At 43.8% G+C, this 18760-nt stretch overlaps 1 protein-coding gene across 4 annotated transcripts in view; it reads left to right on the top strand.

Moving 5' to 3' along the window:
- Positions 1-18760, top strand: part of LOC126198890 (semaphorin-2A-like) — a 1278287-nt gene that overhangs the window by 1105094 nt on the left and 154433 nt on the right. For all 4 annotated transcript variants that reach the window (XM_049935505.1, XM_049935503.1, XM_049935504.1 and 1 more), the window contains one exon: positions 15318-15554. In XM_049935505.1, coding sequence (XP_049791462.1) covers positions 15318-15554 — 237 coding nt within the window. The remainder of the gene's footprint in view (positions 1-15317; positions 15555-18760) is intronic.

Genomic DNA, 18760 nt, shown 5'->3' with positions numbered 1-18760 from the left:
GCGACACAACGCTCTTCCGCTGCAGCCACTAATTCCGGATTATTCTTAGACTACTAATTTGCAGTGTGTCTGAAAAATACCTTTGGAATGAAACATTCCGTATCCGGAATCAGCTGCAGACTTTTTAATTATCAGGGAAAACTTGCAGCGGCGCTTCAGTGAACAGCGTCAGCGCTCGCAACCCCTGTGTTCAGCAAACAAAGAGGGCTGGCTGCTGCGCCGCCGCTCGCCTCTGCTGGAAACAAAAATTCCGCTGATGTGGGCCACTTCCGGTCCCCTTCAGCGGTCCTCCATATCCTCCACTCTATTATACTCCGGAGGGGGCTGTTTTTTCCCGGAAATATGTTCTGTCCCTCTCCTTACATTCGCGCAATGCACATCCCAAGCGCCGTTCCCCCTTCCCTGCGCTCGCCCGTCTCCACTCATTCACTCCGTTCACCCCTCCCACTTACAGACACACACACACACACACACACACACACACACACACACACACACAGAGTCACACCTCGTCATGCTCAGTGTTCGTATCCCCTGCACCGTCTTTTACACTCCAGCGCCATTCCCTCCTCGCGGACTGAACAAAGGCGTTCTCATTCACGTAACAAATGCTACGCTCTGTGGTTGTCTGCCGCGACATGAGTAATTCTTAATTAGCCCCGCAGGTCGTATACAACGAGTAGAGACTTGTTCAACAGCACTTGCGACAGACTGTGATATGCCGTCAGACTTTATTTCTCGGTAATTCAGGTTACTATGCAAGAATTCTATCAGTCTTCCTGTAAAAATGATTCGCACATTGCCCAGCAGTAGACAGATTCATTGAATATGTGTAGATAGAAATGACATATGAATAATTTCGTAAATTCAACAGTCCACTAGCTGAGCTCTCAGTGTGTTTGGCTGCCACTCTCAGGACTCGGTTTCTAATGCTACTACTACTAGCGATTTTTTCCTTCGTGGGTGCACTGGAACGATGTAGCCTAATAGGACCTGTACTGTTTTCCGTAAACAAGAAGCGTCCAAAAGCGTTTCGTTCGAGGGCGTTGCTGCAGCGTTTATGCAACGTAGCGCGACTCCGATGCGGGTGTGTAAGCACCGACATAGGCAAGAGATTAGCGTGCTATTCGTTCCTTTTCGATCTGCCTGCGGTGAAAGAGGACATGTGAGCTATGCCGACGTTATTACCTTACGCGTCCTAAGAGGACCAACGTGCTGTTATTCTTTTGTTTCCTTCAGAAGGACAAACAAGGTAGACATATTTCGGAGAATGAATAATGTGTATGGGCAGCATTTCCGTCAAGAAACACCATTGTTGAATGTTGCGCCAAGTTTATGATAGCGCACGTCCCCATGTCGAAAATGTCGTAACGGAGAAGTTACGCTAAATCAAATGGGAGATACTCGAGCACCTGCGGAATAGTCCTGACGTCTCACGTGTTGGGTCCCATAGAAAAGGTCTTGAAGGGGCGACGATTCCTGTCGGACGATGATGTGTAGCAGGTGGTTACGGACTTCTTCACACAGCAGGACACGGTGTTTTGCCAGACTGATATCTTAAAAGTACTGCGTCGGTAGGATGACAGCCTCAATGCTCACGGTGATTTTGGCGATTTTGCCTGATTGGCATACCGATTTTGGGTTGTACGTCCATCGAATGTAAACTTTTTGATCGCCCTTTTTATAAACAATAGAATCAGCAGCACTGACGATGCAGATTTATACCTGCAGTTATGATGGCTGGACGATCGTAGGAAGTTGCAGAAAACCTGGAAAAGTGTTCCACCTGTTGCAATGAATTCCAGTCTCTTCAGATGAGGCTAATGTAAGAAATGCTTCTAACAAAGGGAAATAACCCGTTAGTATCTTTTTACAAGATTATTGGTGAAAATCTTAACATGTCACATCATATAGGCAGGAAGGCCATTCTGAGAGTTGTGAGCACCCAATTGTTAAAATTCTGTTTCCAACAATGACACAAAAACTGCTGAAAGATAGTAATTTACAGGCTTTACATCACATTTTGGCAAGTTGTGACGTCATTAGAATCTATCACGTCATCACAAGCAATACTTCCCAAAATTGCCGACATCAGTGTTTCAGTTGGACAGCGTACTGTCATTGAATCCCTCTAAAAGAGGAAAACTGTGCTGTTGGAATTCATCTCAGATTTCAACGTGCCTATGGAGATGTCTACATGGGCGTTAGCAAGGTTATGATTGGATGATATATTTCAAAGCTAGACACACGCGTATACAAGATGAGTCTCGTAGCGATTGCCCTCGAACTGCCTGCACTGAACGCAACAGGGAAAAAGTTGATGAGCTCGTTAGCGAAGACAGGCGTGTCATAGAGAATGAAATCGCTGCAAAACATGCGGTAGGACACAGTACAGTACAAGAAATGATTAAAATCTGAGACAAACTTCAGACAAGAATCGTCACCTAAAACCTTCGTTAGAGGTTACAAAATGAAGATGATACTTTTTGATGGACATTGCGACAGGCAATGAAAGTTGGTTCAATCATTGGTCCTATCATAACGAGTTTGAAACAAACTGTTTTTTTAAACAATGAGTTTCCGCCAGTTTTAAAATAAAAAATTTAAAATAGTAGTCTGAGTACGACCGCCACGCCACGGCGAGAAACAGCAAAAGCAGCGCCCCGGATGAAGGGAAGCATGAATACGAGATTCGCCCTACAGAGAGAGAGACAATTCTCGACGCCGAAGTGAAGGTGTTGAACCTGGACAAAACTTAAATGCTGCTCCCTATATTCAGATACTTTTGAAGCTCTGTTGTGCACTGGAAAAGAGATGATGCAAGAATATAACGCCCGTCCTCACACTGCTCGTATGACTGTGGAGAACAGGACATTTGGGTGAGGAGACTATTCCACATTCTCCCTACAGTCCTTACTTACCACGCTCAGCCTGTTATCTTCCCTGTTCTGTTATGGAACAGATGCGAAGCTGGCGCTATGGGACGGTGGAGGATTTCCGGTAAGCAGAGCGTTATGTGTTTTCGGGAACATGGCACGTTGTATCGTACAATATCTTCAGATTTACAGAACGTCGGGAAATTGCGTGCAAAAAGGTTGAGAATATGTTGAAAAATGAGAGATAGTATATAGATTAGGATTATGTGCTTGATTTGTCTAAGAAATAAAGATTAAAAATTTTAAAAATAACTGCTCGTTATTTTCAGTATGGTCGTTTTATTTGGGGCTAACAGTAAAAAGCCATGTCCAGTGGAACGATGACTTAAGGTTTCTGTGGAAGGAAATCGCATACAGGAGGCTAGTGAGACCAATCCTATAGTACTGTACCAGCATTAGGAGTCCTTATAATGTAAGCGTAACACCAATCGAAAAAATTCAGAGACGCCGTCGTGGGAATCCCTAGACGAAAGAGGACGTCGTTCTCGCGCAACATTATTAGGTAAATTTGAAGAACGGTTATCTGACTGTGAGACCGTTATGCTGGCAACAGTGTTCATCGCGCGTCTGGCGCTGGAGAAAAGAATGATAGAAATTAGGGCACGTACTGAGGCATTATGAGAGTCATTTTGCCGTCGCTTAATGCGCGTATAGAGCAGCTAAGGGGTTGGATAATATTGGCACTGTGCACCATCCGCTGTGGACTGTACAGAGGCTCGAGGAGTATTAATGTGAATGTAAATTTAGCTGCACTCGGTCAATTAAGGAGATACCTCGCTGAGCGGCTGTTAAAACTGGGAAGGAGGCCACTCCATAAAGCATCCATATAACAGCAAAGGGCCGAGCTGCCAGTACTTCTTTCCGTTTACCATTGATGGGTGGAAGAGGAATGAGAGAAAAATGTAATACAGCTTCTAAACTACGCCTCAAGATGTCGGTGACTCGGAGTGCATATGTAAGTGCAGAGAGCTCAACCTCCTAGGGTCATTAACCATTTTTTTGTGGCTTTCAGACCAGATGGGTATACGGCTGTTAATGTCACTTGGTACACCTGTTACTTGCGCGTGGACTTGGCGAAAATGACGAGTAGCCCATTGTTTCTCAGGCAATACATGTGGCTGGATGAGTCGGCATGGAATATAACCTAACTACTGTCTATGGCTCTATGTTCTCCAGATGTAATAGTAAGCGTAATTTTTGTTAATAGTAGAAACAGTTATGATGATGGGATATAATCGTCCGTATTATATCGTTAGTTACCAATGTATAGAAAAAAGAACTGCTGTTGATAGTAGTAATTTGCATAAGAATGATTACAGCTTGTGTTTATAAGTAATGGCATACATGGTAATAAATCTACATTGTCTAGGGTGTTGGTTGCATTCACCGCTTCGATAAAGCGACTGCAGCCAATTTACGATACGTGCGCAAATAGTGATCTGGCAAACTACTACAAATCACTGTAGCTGAGACGAATTGTTTGCAATAAAACTGCAAGTTTAGTTAATCAGATTTCGTAAGAAATCGACACTGGTGCGTATTGTGAGCCTGAACTGCTATTAACATCAAAATTCTTCACCAAGTGTGCGTAAAATAAACATCAGTGCCGTAGAATAGCTTTTGTAGATAACATTATTATACTTCAAAATTCTGAGTGCTAATGCTCGGAGTTAACGAATGTTCAGCAGACCGAGAGTAAATACAAGTCCCGACTGTTCGTTTCACCGCAAAATAAACACAAATCCTTACCGTAGCTTACACAAATTATTATAAGCCCAGAATTAACCACCGACTGGAAATAAACAAAAGTCGAAAGTGTTCGTGAAGCCACAAATAAACTCGAGTCTCCATTGTGGCTAACTCTTGAAAAGCTCCAACACTCTACCGGCGTCCACAACTGGCAGTATTACAAGTTATCAGAAACGCAAGCGAGAAATAGGCAAAGTCCACGAAGCCAGCGAATAAAGTCCAACTTGTGACTCAGCAGCAAATTATTTTAAGTGGCGAGGGCCCGCACGCGAACAGTGGTAACTCTGGAAGGAGTCTTGCGGCCGATACGCAACGCAGAGTGTCGCAGTACTGCTTGTGGCGTCGTTGTAATCTGTGTCCCCACGTCAGACTGGCGCTTAAATACCGTCCGCCGGTTAGCTATTTGTCATCAGACTGAACGTTTCCGTATCCTTGATGCTAGGCTAAAACAGGGGGATGCACGTTTTTGTGCTGGTCAGTCCAAGATACTGCGATACGTTGTGCGATGAGTAGCTCGGCCACAACCAGTATAAATATAATTAACATGATTGCACAGTTTGATTAAATTATTAATATTTCCTAAAAATGTATTACTGACAGACATTGTAACAGATCCCAGAATGAGATTTTCACTCTGCAGCGGAGTGTGCGCTGATATGAAACTTCCTAGCAGATTAAAACTGTGTGCCGGACCGAGACTCGAACTCGGGACTTTTGCCTTTCGCGGGCAAGTGCTCTACCAACGGCGCTACTCAAGCACGACTCACGCCCCATCCTCACAGCTTTACATCTGCCAGTACCTCGTCTCCTACCTTCCAAACTTTACAGAAGCTCTCCTGCGAGCACTGCGAAAGGCAAATGTCCCGAGTTCGAATCTCGGTCCGGCACACAGTTTTAATCTGCTAGGAAGTTTCATTGTAGCAGGTCATTGTGATGGGAAATTACCATCCCTTTCCGCTAATGTAATACGTTTCCTTGTAACTTTAATAGAATTACAATTCCGGAGGATTTAAATTACTGAAACATTAATTGACTGAAAATAACAAATACTGTGTTGTCTGTGTAACAGTATCCTAGCAACTGTCAGATTACTTCTTTGATAAATTAAACAGACTTTTTGATGAAATCTGAGTAAAATGAATTTTCTAGACGCAGTATGATGTTGGCGATGAGAGAATCTGTAGCAAAAGCTGCGACTCATCAAGCTCTTTAATTTGACATTTTGATCGTAACTATATCAGGCTTGTTTAAAGGGTAAATAATTTTCCAAGATTTGTTCGTTTCTATCTCACCTTAATGAAACTCAATAAATTTACATGGTACAGACACATATATATAAAAAACAGACACCGTCAGAACAGGCCTAGAAGGCCCAACGGCCGCCGTGTCATCTTCAGCCCTTTGGCGTCGCCGGACGGAGCGGCATGTGGTCAACACACCGCTCTCCCGGCTGTTGTCAGTTTTCGCGACAGGTGCCGCTACTTCTCAGTCAAGTAGCTCCTCAATTTGCGAACAGCACTTAGCAGACTCGGACGGTGACCCATCCAAGTGCTAGTCCAGCCCGACAGCGCTTAACTTCGGTGATCTCAGGGAAACCGGCGTTACTACTGCAACACGGCCGTTGGCTACAGGTACATATATGGTATTTAGTAGATATAAAAAGAAACACTTTTTAATGTGATAAATGTCTCAGGTGCACCGCTTCCTCGTCAGGATTGCATGAAGGTTCTGATGGCAGAGATGTTCAGAGATGGTGTACAGACTATCATATGATGAATATTGGTTTAGAGATGTTCCTGAAAAAGTCGTCCGTTTACATCACTGCACAACTGGTATTTGTGTGCCTAACACCCTCAAAACAAACACGCATTTCACGAAGATGGCCACCTAGACTTTTGAATGTGGCATGATTTCGAACCTTCTCATTGGAAATCCTTCTCCATACGGACAGCACGGTGCTCGGCTGATGCATCGTGCCTTCCCATAAATGAGATGCATGTCACTTAACTCGGTTAGAGCGTAATCAGCCATCAAGATCCTGCAAAAATTAGTGTCATAAATATAATTGCATCAGTCATCCAGTATGATGAATGATGATGAAGTCCCATACTCCGAGGAGCGTAGGGAACGATGCGGGAGATCCGCACCGTCGACTAGGCAAGGACGTGGTTTGCGGAGGTGGTTTGCCATTGCCTTCCTCCGACCGTAATGGGTATGAATGATGATGACGAAGACAACACAACAACATCCAGTCATCTCAAAGCAGGAAAAATCCCTGATCCCGCCGGGAATCGAACCCGAGACCCCGTGCGCGGCAAGCGAAAGCAAGACCACGAGCTGCAGTTGTAAAATTTGTAATACGATGTGAAACATTTATGCAACGGCAACAAGTATTAAATACAGTTCCACACTAAGGTTCACATGAGAGTAATGCATCATAGAATGTAAAACGATCATTGTTACATTATACATACTCGTTGTTGACAGACATAAAATGAAACCAGCCCAGCCAGATTTCGCAAGACATTTCCATTCTAAGAATAACTCTTCAACTGACGCCGAACCCTCCCTTCTTTTTTCACTGCATCTCGCAAGATTATGGGATACGACCTGCGTCGCCCTTGATGATACTTATAAGGCATTGTATTATATAATTTTCAGTGCGATAGGGTCTGCAATTGCAATGAATTTTTTGAAAGATTTCATGATGCCTACAGCTGCCACTCTCTTGATTTTATATACGATTGTACGATCTCGGCCTTAGGCCATTTTCAAATATCTAAAACGGAAGGATTATACATTGCATACATTAGAGTCACTTGTGATTTTGATGTAGGAACAAGTCATGTCTGTAGATATACTAGGCGAATGGATGAATTTTAGTAGTAAATTATACCTTGTATGTCGTTGCTCCATGTTATGCTCATAAAATACATCCCAGATGTTTTCGCAAATTTAGGAGCACGATACTTACGAGCAGTTGTTTCAAAGTTCTTATATATAAGGCCGTTGTTTTAACGCTCTTAACGCTAGGACGATTGTAATTATTTTACAGAAATTTGTTACTTAACCCGCATATGCTTTTGTTGTTGTTGTTGTGGACTTCAGTCCTGAGACTGGTTTGATGCAGCTCTCCATGCTACTCTATCCTGTGCAAGCTTCTTCATCTCCCAGTACCTACTGCAACCTACATCCTTCTGAATCTGCTTAGTGTATTCATCTCTTGGTCTCCCTCTACGATTTTTACCCTCCACGCTGCCCTCCAATGCTAAATTTGTGATCCCTTGATGCCTCAGAACATGTCCTACCAACCGGTTCCTTCTTCTTGTCAAGTTGTGCCACAAACTTCTCTTCTCCCCAATCCTATTCAATACCTCCTCATTAGTTACGTGATCTACCCACCTTATCTTCAGCATTCTTCTGTAGCACCACATTTCGAAAGCTTCTATTCTCTTCTTGTCCAAACTATTTATCGTCCATGTTTCACTTCCATACATGGCTACACTCCATACAAATACTTTCAGAAACGACTTCCTGACACTTAAATCTATACTCGATGTTAACAAATTTCTCTTCTTCAGAAACGATTTCCTTGCCATTGCCAGTCTACATTTTATATCCTCTCTACTTCGACCATCATCAGTTATTTTACTCCCTAAATAGCAAAACTCCTTTACTACTTTAAGTGTCTCATTTCCTAATCTAATTCCCTCAGCATCACCAGATTTAATTTGACTACATTCCATTATCCTCGTTTTGCTTTTGTTGATGTTCATCTTATATCCTCCTTTCAAGACACTGTCCATTCCGTTCAACTGCTCTTCCAAGTCCATTGCTGTCTCTGATAGAATTATAATGTCATCGGCAAACCTCTAAGTTTTTACTTCTTCTCCATGAATTTTAATACCTACTCCGAGTTTTTCTTTTGTTTCCTTTACTGCTTGCTCAATATACAGATTGAATAACATCGGGGAGAGGCTACAACCCTGTCTCACTCCTTTCCCAACCACTGCTTCCCTTTCATGCCCCTCGACTCTTATAACTGCCATCTGGTTTCTGTACAAATTGTAAATAGCCTTTCGCTCCCTGTATTTTACCCCTGCCACCTTCAGAATTTGAAAGAGAGTATTCCAGTCAACATTGTCAAAAGCTTTCTCTAAGTCTACAAATGCTAGAAACGTAGGTTTGCCTTTTCTTAATCTAGCTTCTAAGATAAGTCGTAAGGTTAGTATTGCCTCACGTGTTCCAACATTTCTACGGAATCCAAACTGATCTTCCCCGAGGTCCGCTTCTACCAGTTTTTCCATTCGTCTGTAAAGAATTCGCGTTAGTATTTTGCAACTGTGACTTATTAAACTGATTGTTCGGTAATTTTCGCATCTGTCAACACCTGCTTTCTTTGAGATTGGAATTATTATATTCTTCTTGAAGTCTGAGGGTATTTCGCCTGTCTCATACATCTTGCTCACCAGATGGTAGAGTTTTGTCATGACTGGCTCTCACGAGGCTGTCAGTAGTTCTAATGGAATGTTGTCTACTCCCGGAGCCTTGTTTCGACTCAGGTCTTTCAGTGCTCTGTCAAACTCTTCACGCAGTATCTTATCTCCCATTTCGTCTTCATCTACATCCTCTTCCATTTCCATAATATTGTCCTCAAGTACATCGCCCTTGTATAAACCCTCTATATACTCTTTCCACCTTTCTGCCTTCCCTTTTGTTCTCAATTATATTTAATTATCGTTCATTAATAGTGTAAGCATGACTGTGTGTAATTTCTTTAAGATAATTTATAAATATTTGTTCCTTTATTGTGTGAGCACGTCGTTTTTGAATAGTTGGTGCAAAGATCTTAATATGAAATCTGTTGCAGTACTCTAATGAAGCAGTACTGAAAACTACGAGAGTCAAGTAAAAACTGCTTTATGGTTGCGTGATGTCTCGCATTACAGTCATATTTATTAATGAATGTACCGATAATTCTACATTGTATGGTTCTGTAATGCTTCGTCGTAGAAACGGTAGAAAGTTGTTTAGGGATTTCCCATCTCGCAGGTCTTTTTGCTAATTTAAAACTCTGTCTGACTGATCTTTTAGATGGACGTAAATTTCAATTTCTTCCATTACATCCACAATTTTTCCTTTCTGCAACTTATGTAATATTTGAAGTGATCCATCTATGTTAGGTATTTTGTGGTTGGTGTCTTTTAAGTGTGTAGCAAATGTGGATAGGTTACAGTCACTTATTGTCGTGTGTTCTTTAAATCGTGTACCAACTTTTCTTCCTGTTTGTCATACATAAAATTTTGGGCATTCTTCACAGGTAATTTTGTAGATTCCTGATTGCGAAAACGGCTGTGACTTAGGTGTTATGTGTCTCAGTAATCGTTGTAGATTGTTAATTGTTCTATAATTTTGTATTTTTGAAACATCGACTAATATTGTTGGAAATGATACCTAAATACGGCCATACTAGAACTTTATTTTTCTGTGGTTCATTTTTGTCTCTGGTTAAAGTTATTTCATCTATAGCACTGGCAAGTGTTTGATTAGTTTTCTTTTTTAATAATGTGTCTACGAAGATTTTGGCATAACCATTGCTTATAGCTACATTTCGGAGAAGATCTAGTTCTTTCTCATTTTTTTTCTGTTTTAAGTGGAAAGGTTTAGTCTGTGTAACACAGAACGCAAATGTGCGAACTTGTATGCTGTAGGGTGGTATGACTGGTTGTGGATAATTAGGTCTGTTGTCGTTGGTTTACGAAAAATATCTACTATGTGTACAGATTTTTCGTTTAAAATTTTTAAATATAGAAAGTTTATGTTCTTATTTTTTTCTCTTTCCATAGTGAAATTTATTTTTGGATGCATACTGTTGAATTGTGAATGCAATACGTTACACTGATCTATCGTATAGGATTACAGTGTCATCGACATATCTATAGTAATAAAGGATTTTTTTGGCTGTGTGAGTGGACTTGTTAAAAAAATTTTGTTTACCTGATTTTACATGCATTTGGGGCTAAAGGGCTTCGTGCGCCACCCCGCCTCCCCCTCCCTACCCTGATCCCTCCGCCCAAAATGTATCATTCGGTTCTGTGCTGGCCACCAATAAAGAAATGAGACATCTGACTGTCATCATCAATTTCAGAAAGCAAATCAGCAGGGGTAAAGAAGTCATTGAGTCATTAGGAGCACCGGATCCAAGAAGGGCAGTGAAACCTCCAGTTAAGAAAAGGGGAAGCTGTGAAGATGTGCATCTTTCGTAGAGAAGAACGACAGAAAAATTCAAATTACATGCCATAAGTGCACCGAACACGTATGCTCTGTACTTTCTGCTACTGTTTGTGAGTCCTACGCAAATTTGCTGTAAGAATTCTGTTATAAAACCACTTGGTGCAACATAAACGGGAGTTCGTAGGCCTGTTTCTCTATGTGAAACATCAGGAATACTCAGATTTCGTGCGGTCGCATAAGTGGCGCCACGGTGAGGATGCGAATCAGATTTGCTTTAAATACAGGGTGTTACAAAAAGGTACGGCCAAACTTTCAGGAAACATTCCTCTCACACAAAGAAAGAAAATGAGTTATGTGGACATGTGTCCGGAAACGCTTAATTTCCATGTTAGAGCTCATTTTAGTTTCGTCCACCTGCGCTCAATGGAGCACGTTATCATGATTTCATACGGGATACTCTACCTGTGCTGCTAGAACATGTGCCTTTACAAGTACGACACAACATGTGGTTCATGCACATTTCAGTCGAAGTGTTCGTACGCTTCTCAACAACAGATTCGGTGACCGATGGATTGGTAGAGGCGGACCAATTCCATGGCCTCCACACTCTCCTGACCTCAACCCTCTTGACTTTCATTTATGGGGGCATTTGAAAGCTCTTGTCTACGCAACCCCGGTACCAAATGTAGAGACTCTTCGTGCTCGTATTGTGGACGGCTGTGATACAATACGCCATTCTCCAGGGCTGCATCAGCGCATCAGGGATTCCATGCGACGGAGGGTGGATGCATGTATCCTCGCTAACGGAGGACATTTTGAACATTTCCTGTAACAAAGTGAAGTCACGCTGGTACGTTCTGTTGCTGTATGTTTCCATTCCATTATTAATGTGATTTGAAGAGAAGTAGTAAAATGAGCTCCAACATGGAACGTAAGCGTTTCCGGACACATGTCCACATAACATATTTTCTTTCTTTGTGTGTGAGGAATGTTTCCTGAAAGTTTGGCCGTACCTTTTTGTAACACCCTGTATACGCTGTAACGGCTGTGGGCGTTAGTTACATTTAAGACTGGACGTGGTGAGTTGACGTTAGTCAAGAAAACCTTTAATGTGACAAAGACGCCATTAACAACACCTCACTGAGTTTTAACGAGGGCTACGAGAAGCTGGACGTTCCTTCTGCGATACTGAAAAAATATCTGGCAGGAGTGTAGTCACTGCACGTGATTGCTGGCAGGAGTGATCAAGAGAATGTACGGTTGCAAGAAGACGGAGCTCCGCACGACTACGTTGGCATTACCGAAAGGGAACGCCGTCGTATTTGGCGTATGGCTCTGTCGCACCCTACTGCAACTGCAGCAGCAATTTTAGCAGCACTCGACTCCACAGTTACACGATAAATTATTACACATCATTTATTTCAAGACTAGGTCCGAGCCATATCCTCCGTAGCGTGCATTTCACTGACCCCAAACCACTGTCATTTGCGAGTTTAGTTGTGTCAAGCGAGAGCTCACTGGAGGACATGATGGAGGTGTGTTGTGTTTTCTGACGAAAGGTGGTTCTGCCTCGGTGCCAGTCATGGTCGTGTGTTGTACTAATTAGGAGGAGGCCTACTAATTAGGAGGAGGCCAACTGAGGCTCCACAACCAACCTGTCTGCATACCTGACACACGGGACCTACTCCTACGGTCTGGGGTGCGATTTCGTACGCCACCAGGAGCACTCTCGTGACCATCCCGCGCACTCTCACTGCAAATTTGTATGTCAGTTTGGTGATTCGACCTGTTGTGCTGCCATTCATGAACGGTATTCCTGGGGGTGGTTTCCAACAGGATAACTCTTACCCACATAGAAGTGTTGTAACCCATCCTGCTCTACAGAGTGTCGACATGTCTTGGTCTGCTCGATCACCAGATCTGTCTCCAGTCGAGCACATGTGGGATGTCATCGGACGACAACTCCAGCGCCATCCACAACCAGCATTAACCGCCCCTGTATTTACTGTCCAAGTGCAACACCGGCCCAAAAGCTGACATATGGCACAAAGGGAACTTCACAACAAACATAAACATAGCCAAAGCCTTGCAGACAAACAAAAATTACACGAAGCGAAATGCAGTGTGAGGAGGGCTATTGGAGAGGCGTTCAATGAATTCGAAAGTAAAGTTCTATGTACTGACTTGGCAGAAAATCCTAAGAAATTTTGGTCTTATGTCAAAGTGGTAGGTAGATCAAAACAAAATGTCCCGACACTCTGTGACCAAAATGGTACTGAAACAGAGGATGACAGACTAAAGGTGGAAATACTAAATGTCTTTTTCCAAAGTTGTTTTACAGAGGAGGAGTGCACTGTAGTTCGTTCTCTAGACTGTCGCACAGATGACAAAAAGGTAGATATCGAAATAGATGACTGAGGGATAGAAAAACAATTAAAATCGCTCAAAAGAGGAAAGGCCGCTGGACCTGATGGGATACCAGTTCGATTTTACACAGAGTACGCGAAGGAACTTGCCCCCCTTCTTGCAACGGTGTACAATAGGTCTCTAGAAGAGCGTATATAAAATTAATCGTCGGTAAAGCAGATGCCAGACTGAGTTTCATTAGAAGAATCCTAAGGAAATGCAATCCGAAAACGAAGGAAGTACTTTACAGTACACTTGTTCGCCCACTGCTTGAATACTGCTCACCGGTGTGGGATCCGTACCAGATAGGGTTGATAGAAGAGATAGAGAAGATCCAACGGAGAGCAGCGCGCTTTGTTACAGGATCATTTAGTAATCACGAAAGCCTTACGGAGATGATAGATAAACTCCAGTGGAAGACTCTGGAAGAGAGACGCTTCGTAGCTCGGTACGGGCTTTTGTTCAAGTTTCAAATGGTTCAAATGGCTCTGAGCACTATGGGAGTCAACTGCTGAGGTCATCAGTCCCCTAGAATTTAGAAACCTAACTGACCTAAGGACGTCACACACATCCGTGCCCGACGCAGGATTCGAACCTGCGACCGTAGCGGTCGCGCGGTTCCAGACTGTAGCACCTGGAACCGCTCGGCGCCCCGGCCGGCCGTTGAAGTTTCGAGAACATACCTTCACCGAGGAGTCAAGCAGTATATTGCTCTCCCCCCCCCCCCCCAACCCCCCCCCCCCAACCACGTATATCTCGATAAGAGATCATGAGGATAAAATCAGAAAGATTAGAGCCCACACAGGGGCATACCGACAATCTTTCTTCTCACGAACAATACGAGACTGCAATAGAAGAGAGAACCGATAGAGGTACTCAAGGAACCCTCCGCCACACACCGTCAGGTGGCTTGCGGAGTATGGATGTAGATGTACAAAACAATGCATGCACGTTAGCATGCTTGCATTCAACATTTGGTGGTTGCGCCGGTTATTATTTTACCAACACGTCACATTTGCAATGGCTTATCTCGCGCTCACATTAACCTGTGCTCCTGCTATTCTAATCACTTAAAGATGTTACCTAAACAAACGTATTTCCAAAATTTCATCACTCTATATTATTGAACTTTTGTTGCGGCGATTTTTTCCCGTCGGTGTATACATCCTTCAAAAACCACCAGAAAAGTATAAAAACGGTGTTTCTTGAAAATGTAAACCTTAAATGACTAAAATTATTTGAAAAAGTATTTATACCTCAAAGGTAGTCCACGTCATAAGTAGTTTATGAAACGTTGATTTATATTGATTTAGCCGGCCGGTGTGGCCAAGTGGTTCTAGGCGCTACAGTCTGGAACCACGCGACCGCTACGGTCGCAGGTTCGAATCCTGCCTCGGGCATGGATGTTTGTGATGTCCTTAGGTTAGTTAGGTTTAAGTAGTCCTAAGTTCTAGGGGACTGATGACCTCAGTAGTTAAGTCCCATAGTGCTCAGAGCGATTTGAACCATTTTATATTGATTTAAACTCCATGGTCCTGAGAGGCTTGAATGGCAGGAAGTGGTATACAGATTTTGTGGTAATGAGTGTTAAAATCATCTAGAGCACTTCTCTGTATATTGCATTTTTGCCGCGATATAGTGAAGTAAGTAACACGACCTGAATACTGGTATCACACGTGCTGAGATGGCCAGAACGGCAGGAGTTCCGGACGCGCTGAAATCCACTATTGCTCCGTGGTCGCCTTTCAGCTGGCCCGCGCCTGACGAATCGGCTCTGAGCCGACAGCTGCGAGCGGCCGTGTCACGCCCCCATCCATTGTCGGGCGCGCCTAGCGCTCGTGAGTGCTCGCCACGTCACAGACCGTTCATCAAGTCGTCACGATGTGATTTTTATTATAGTGACGTGGATGTTAAAGCAACTGACGTGGAGAGAACTCTTTGTCCTGCGCCGAGTGTTCCGTACTGAAATCTCGCTGTCTTTTATTTTCGCAGAGGCCGTATACCGCACTCCGGACGACCCGAGCCGCTTCCACGCCGTCTTCACGACGTCCAGCACGGGCTTGATCGGATCGGCCATCTGCTCGTACACGCTGCAGGACCTGCAGCAGGCGTTCCGCGGCCGCTTCAAGGAGCAGGCGACCAGCAGCTCCGCCTGGCTGCCCGTCCTCTCCAGCAGGGTGCCCGAGCCGAGGCCCGGAGAGTGCGTCAACGACACCCAGACCCTGCCCGGTGAGTCACCCCACTGAATCAATCCCCTGCTTACAGCAGCTTCTCGTTATGCAGGCTTTCCTGTGCCTGTATCTACTTGTGTCGACTAGTAATGAATACCGAGTCGCCCCTGCTTCCGCTTATAAAGGGTGGTCCATTGATCGTGACCGGGCCAAATATCACACGAAATAACCGTCAAACGAAAAAACTACAAAGAACGAAACTTGTCTAGCTTGAAGGGGGAAACCAGATGGCGCTATGGTTGGCCCGCTAGATGGCGCTGCCATTTTTATTATATATTCGTCTAGTACGTAAAGAAATATGAATATTTTAGCCTGACCACTTTTTTCGCTTTGTGATAGATGGCGCTGTAATAGTCACAAACATATGACTCACAATTTTAGACGAACAGTTGGTAACAGGTAGGTTTTTGAAATTAAAATACAGAACGTAGGTACGTTTGGACATTTTATTTCGGTTGTTCCAATGTGATACATGTACCTTTGTGAACTTATCATTTCTGAGAACGCATGCTGTTACAGCGTGATTACCTGCAAATACCACATTAATGCAACAAATGCTCAAAATGATGTCCGTCAACCTCAATGCATTTGGCAATACGTGTAACGACATTCCTCTCAACAGCGAGTAGTTCGCCTTCCGTAATGTTCGCACATGCATTGACAAAGCGCTGGGGTATGTTGTCAGGCGTTGTCGGTGGATCACGATAGCAAATATACTTTAACTTTCCCCACAGAAAGAAATCCGGGGACGTCAGATCCGGTGAACTTGCGGGCCATGGTATGGTGCTTCGACGACCAATCCACTTGTCATGAAATATGCAATTCAATACCGCTTCAACCGCACGCGAGCTATGTGCCGGACATCCATCATGTTGTAAGTACATCGCCATTCTGTCCTGCAGTGAAACATCTTGTAGTAACATCGGTAGAACATTACGTAGCAAATCAGCATACATTGCACCATTTAGATTGCCATCGATAAAATGGGGGCCAATTATCCTTCCTCCCATAATGCCGCTCCATACATTAACCCGCCAAGGTCGCTGATGTTCCACTTGACGCAGCCATCGTAGATTTTCCGTTGCCCAATAGTGCATATTATGCCGGTTTACGTTACCGCTGTTGGTGAATGACGCTTCGTCGCTAAATAGAACGCGTGCAAAAAATCTGCCATCGTCTCGTAATTTCTCTTGTGCCCGGTGGCAGAACTGTACACGACGTTCAGAGTCGTCACCATGCAATTCCTGGCGCATAGAAATATGGTACGAGTGCAATCGATGTTGATGTACCGTTCTCAACACCGACGTTTTGAGATTCCCGATTCTCGCGCAATTTGTCTGTTACTGATGTGCGGATTAGCCGCGTCAGCCGCTAAAATACTTACTTTGGGCGGCCGGCCAAAGTGGCCGAGCGGTTCTAGGCGCTGCAGTCTGGAACCGCGCGACCGCTACGGTCGCAGGTTCGAATCCTGCCTCGGGCATGGATGTGTGTGATGTCCTTAGGTTAGTTAGGCTTACGTAGTTCTAAGTTCTAGGGGACTGATGACCTCCGCTGTTAAGTCCCATAGTGCTCAGAGCCATTTGAGCCACTTACTTTGGGCATCATCATTTGTTGCAGGTCGTGATAGACGTTTCACACGTGGCTAAACACTTCCTGTTTCCTTAAATAACGTAACTATCCGACGAACGCTCCGGACACTTGGATGATGTCGTTCAGGATACCGAGCAGCATACATAGCACCCGCCCGTTGGGCATTTTGATAACAATAGCCATACATCAACACGATATCGACCTTTTCCGCAATTGCTTCAAAAATGGTTCAAATGGCTCTGAGCACTATGGGACTTAACATCTGAGGTCATCAGTCCCCTAGAAAAGGTCATCAGTCCCCTAGAACTTAGAACTACTTAAACCTAACTAACCTAAGGACATCACACACATCCATGCCCGATGCAGGGTTCGAACCTACGACCGTAGCGGTCGCGCGGTTCCAGACTGAAGTGCCGAGAACCGATCGGCCACAACGGCCGGCCCGCAATTGGTAAACGGTCCATTTTAACACGGGTAATGTATCACGAAGCAAATACCGTTCGCACTGAGCCGGCCGAAGTGGCCGTGCGGTTACAGGCGCTGCAGTCTGGAGCCGCAAGACCGCTACGGTCGCAGGTTCGAATCCTGCCTCGGGCATGGATGTTTGTGATGTCCTTAGGTTAGTTAGGTTTAACTAGTTCTAAGTTCTAGGGGACTAATGACCTCAGCAGTTGAGTCCCATAGTGCTCAGAGCCATTTTTTCGTTCGCACTGGCGGAATGTTACGTGATACCACGTACTTATACGTTTGTGGCTACTACAGCGCCATTTATCACAAAGCGAAAGAAGTGGTCCAACTAAAACATTCTTATTTCTTTAAGTACTACACGAACATGTAATAAAAATGGTGGTTCCTATTTTAAAATAAACCCAGTTGATATCAGTTTGACCTATGTCAGCGACATCTAGCGTGTCAACCATAGCGCCGTCTGGTTTCCCCTTTCGAGCTAGACGAATTTCGCTCTTTGTAGTTTTTTCGGTTAGTGCTTATTTCGTGAGATATTTGGGCTGGTTACTATCAATGAACCACCCTCTATACTTTCCTCATTGCGTCACGTGCCCGTAGAGCCAGAAAACGGCATTCAATTTCGCCATGGGGCTGTGTTTACAAGTAATGTTCTGGCTTGTGAGCGTATGTAGATTGATGAAAGAAAGACATCGTTTCCTTGCATTTGTGTGACATCGAACGTAATGCAACACTTTCTTTTTTAAGAAAACCCAGAGCCATTATCTGCTATATGCGATGGGAATATAACCATTTTTTCTCCTCCAGAAACTACCCAATTCACCTTTTATTATGAGCTATCAAGATATTTGACTGTTTAAATCACAACAATTTTGGAAACATAACCTGACGTTTTCTCTAACTAGTGATGTGCTTGACAAACTATTAACATCATATTCTAATGAAATGAATCTTGTGAAAGCAACGTAGGAAAATACTGATAGCTGCTAAGTGTAAGCTATGGGTTACCATATACAGATTAATCACTAGGTCACATTATGTTACCATAGTTTTGTGGCCTGATGATCATATCGCAGATCGATACCTGTAACGTAATAAGGAGAAACGCTTAGCAGCTGTCAATGAGTTTTCAAACTTGAGCTCCACAAA

This window comes from Schistocerca nitens, chromosome 8 (assembly GCF_023898315.1).
Source record: "Schistocerca nitens isolate TAMUIC-IGC-003100 chromosome 8, iqSchNite1.1, whole genome shotgun sequence".
NCBI classification, from domain to species: Eukaryota; Metazoa; Arthropoda; class Insecta; order Orthoptera; family Acrididae; genus Schistocerca; species Schistocerca nitens.
This window is presented reverse-complemented; position numbering and strand designations above follow the sequence as displayed.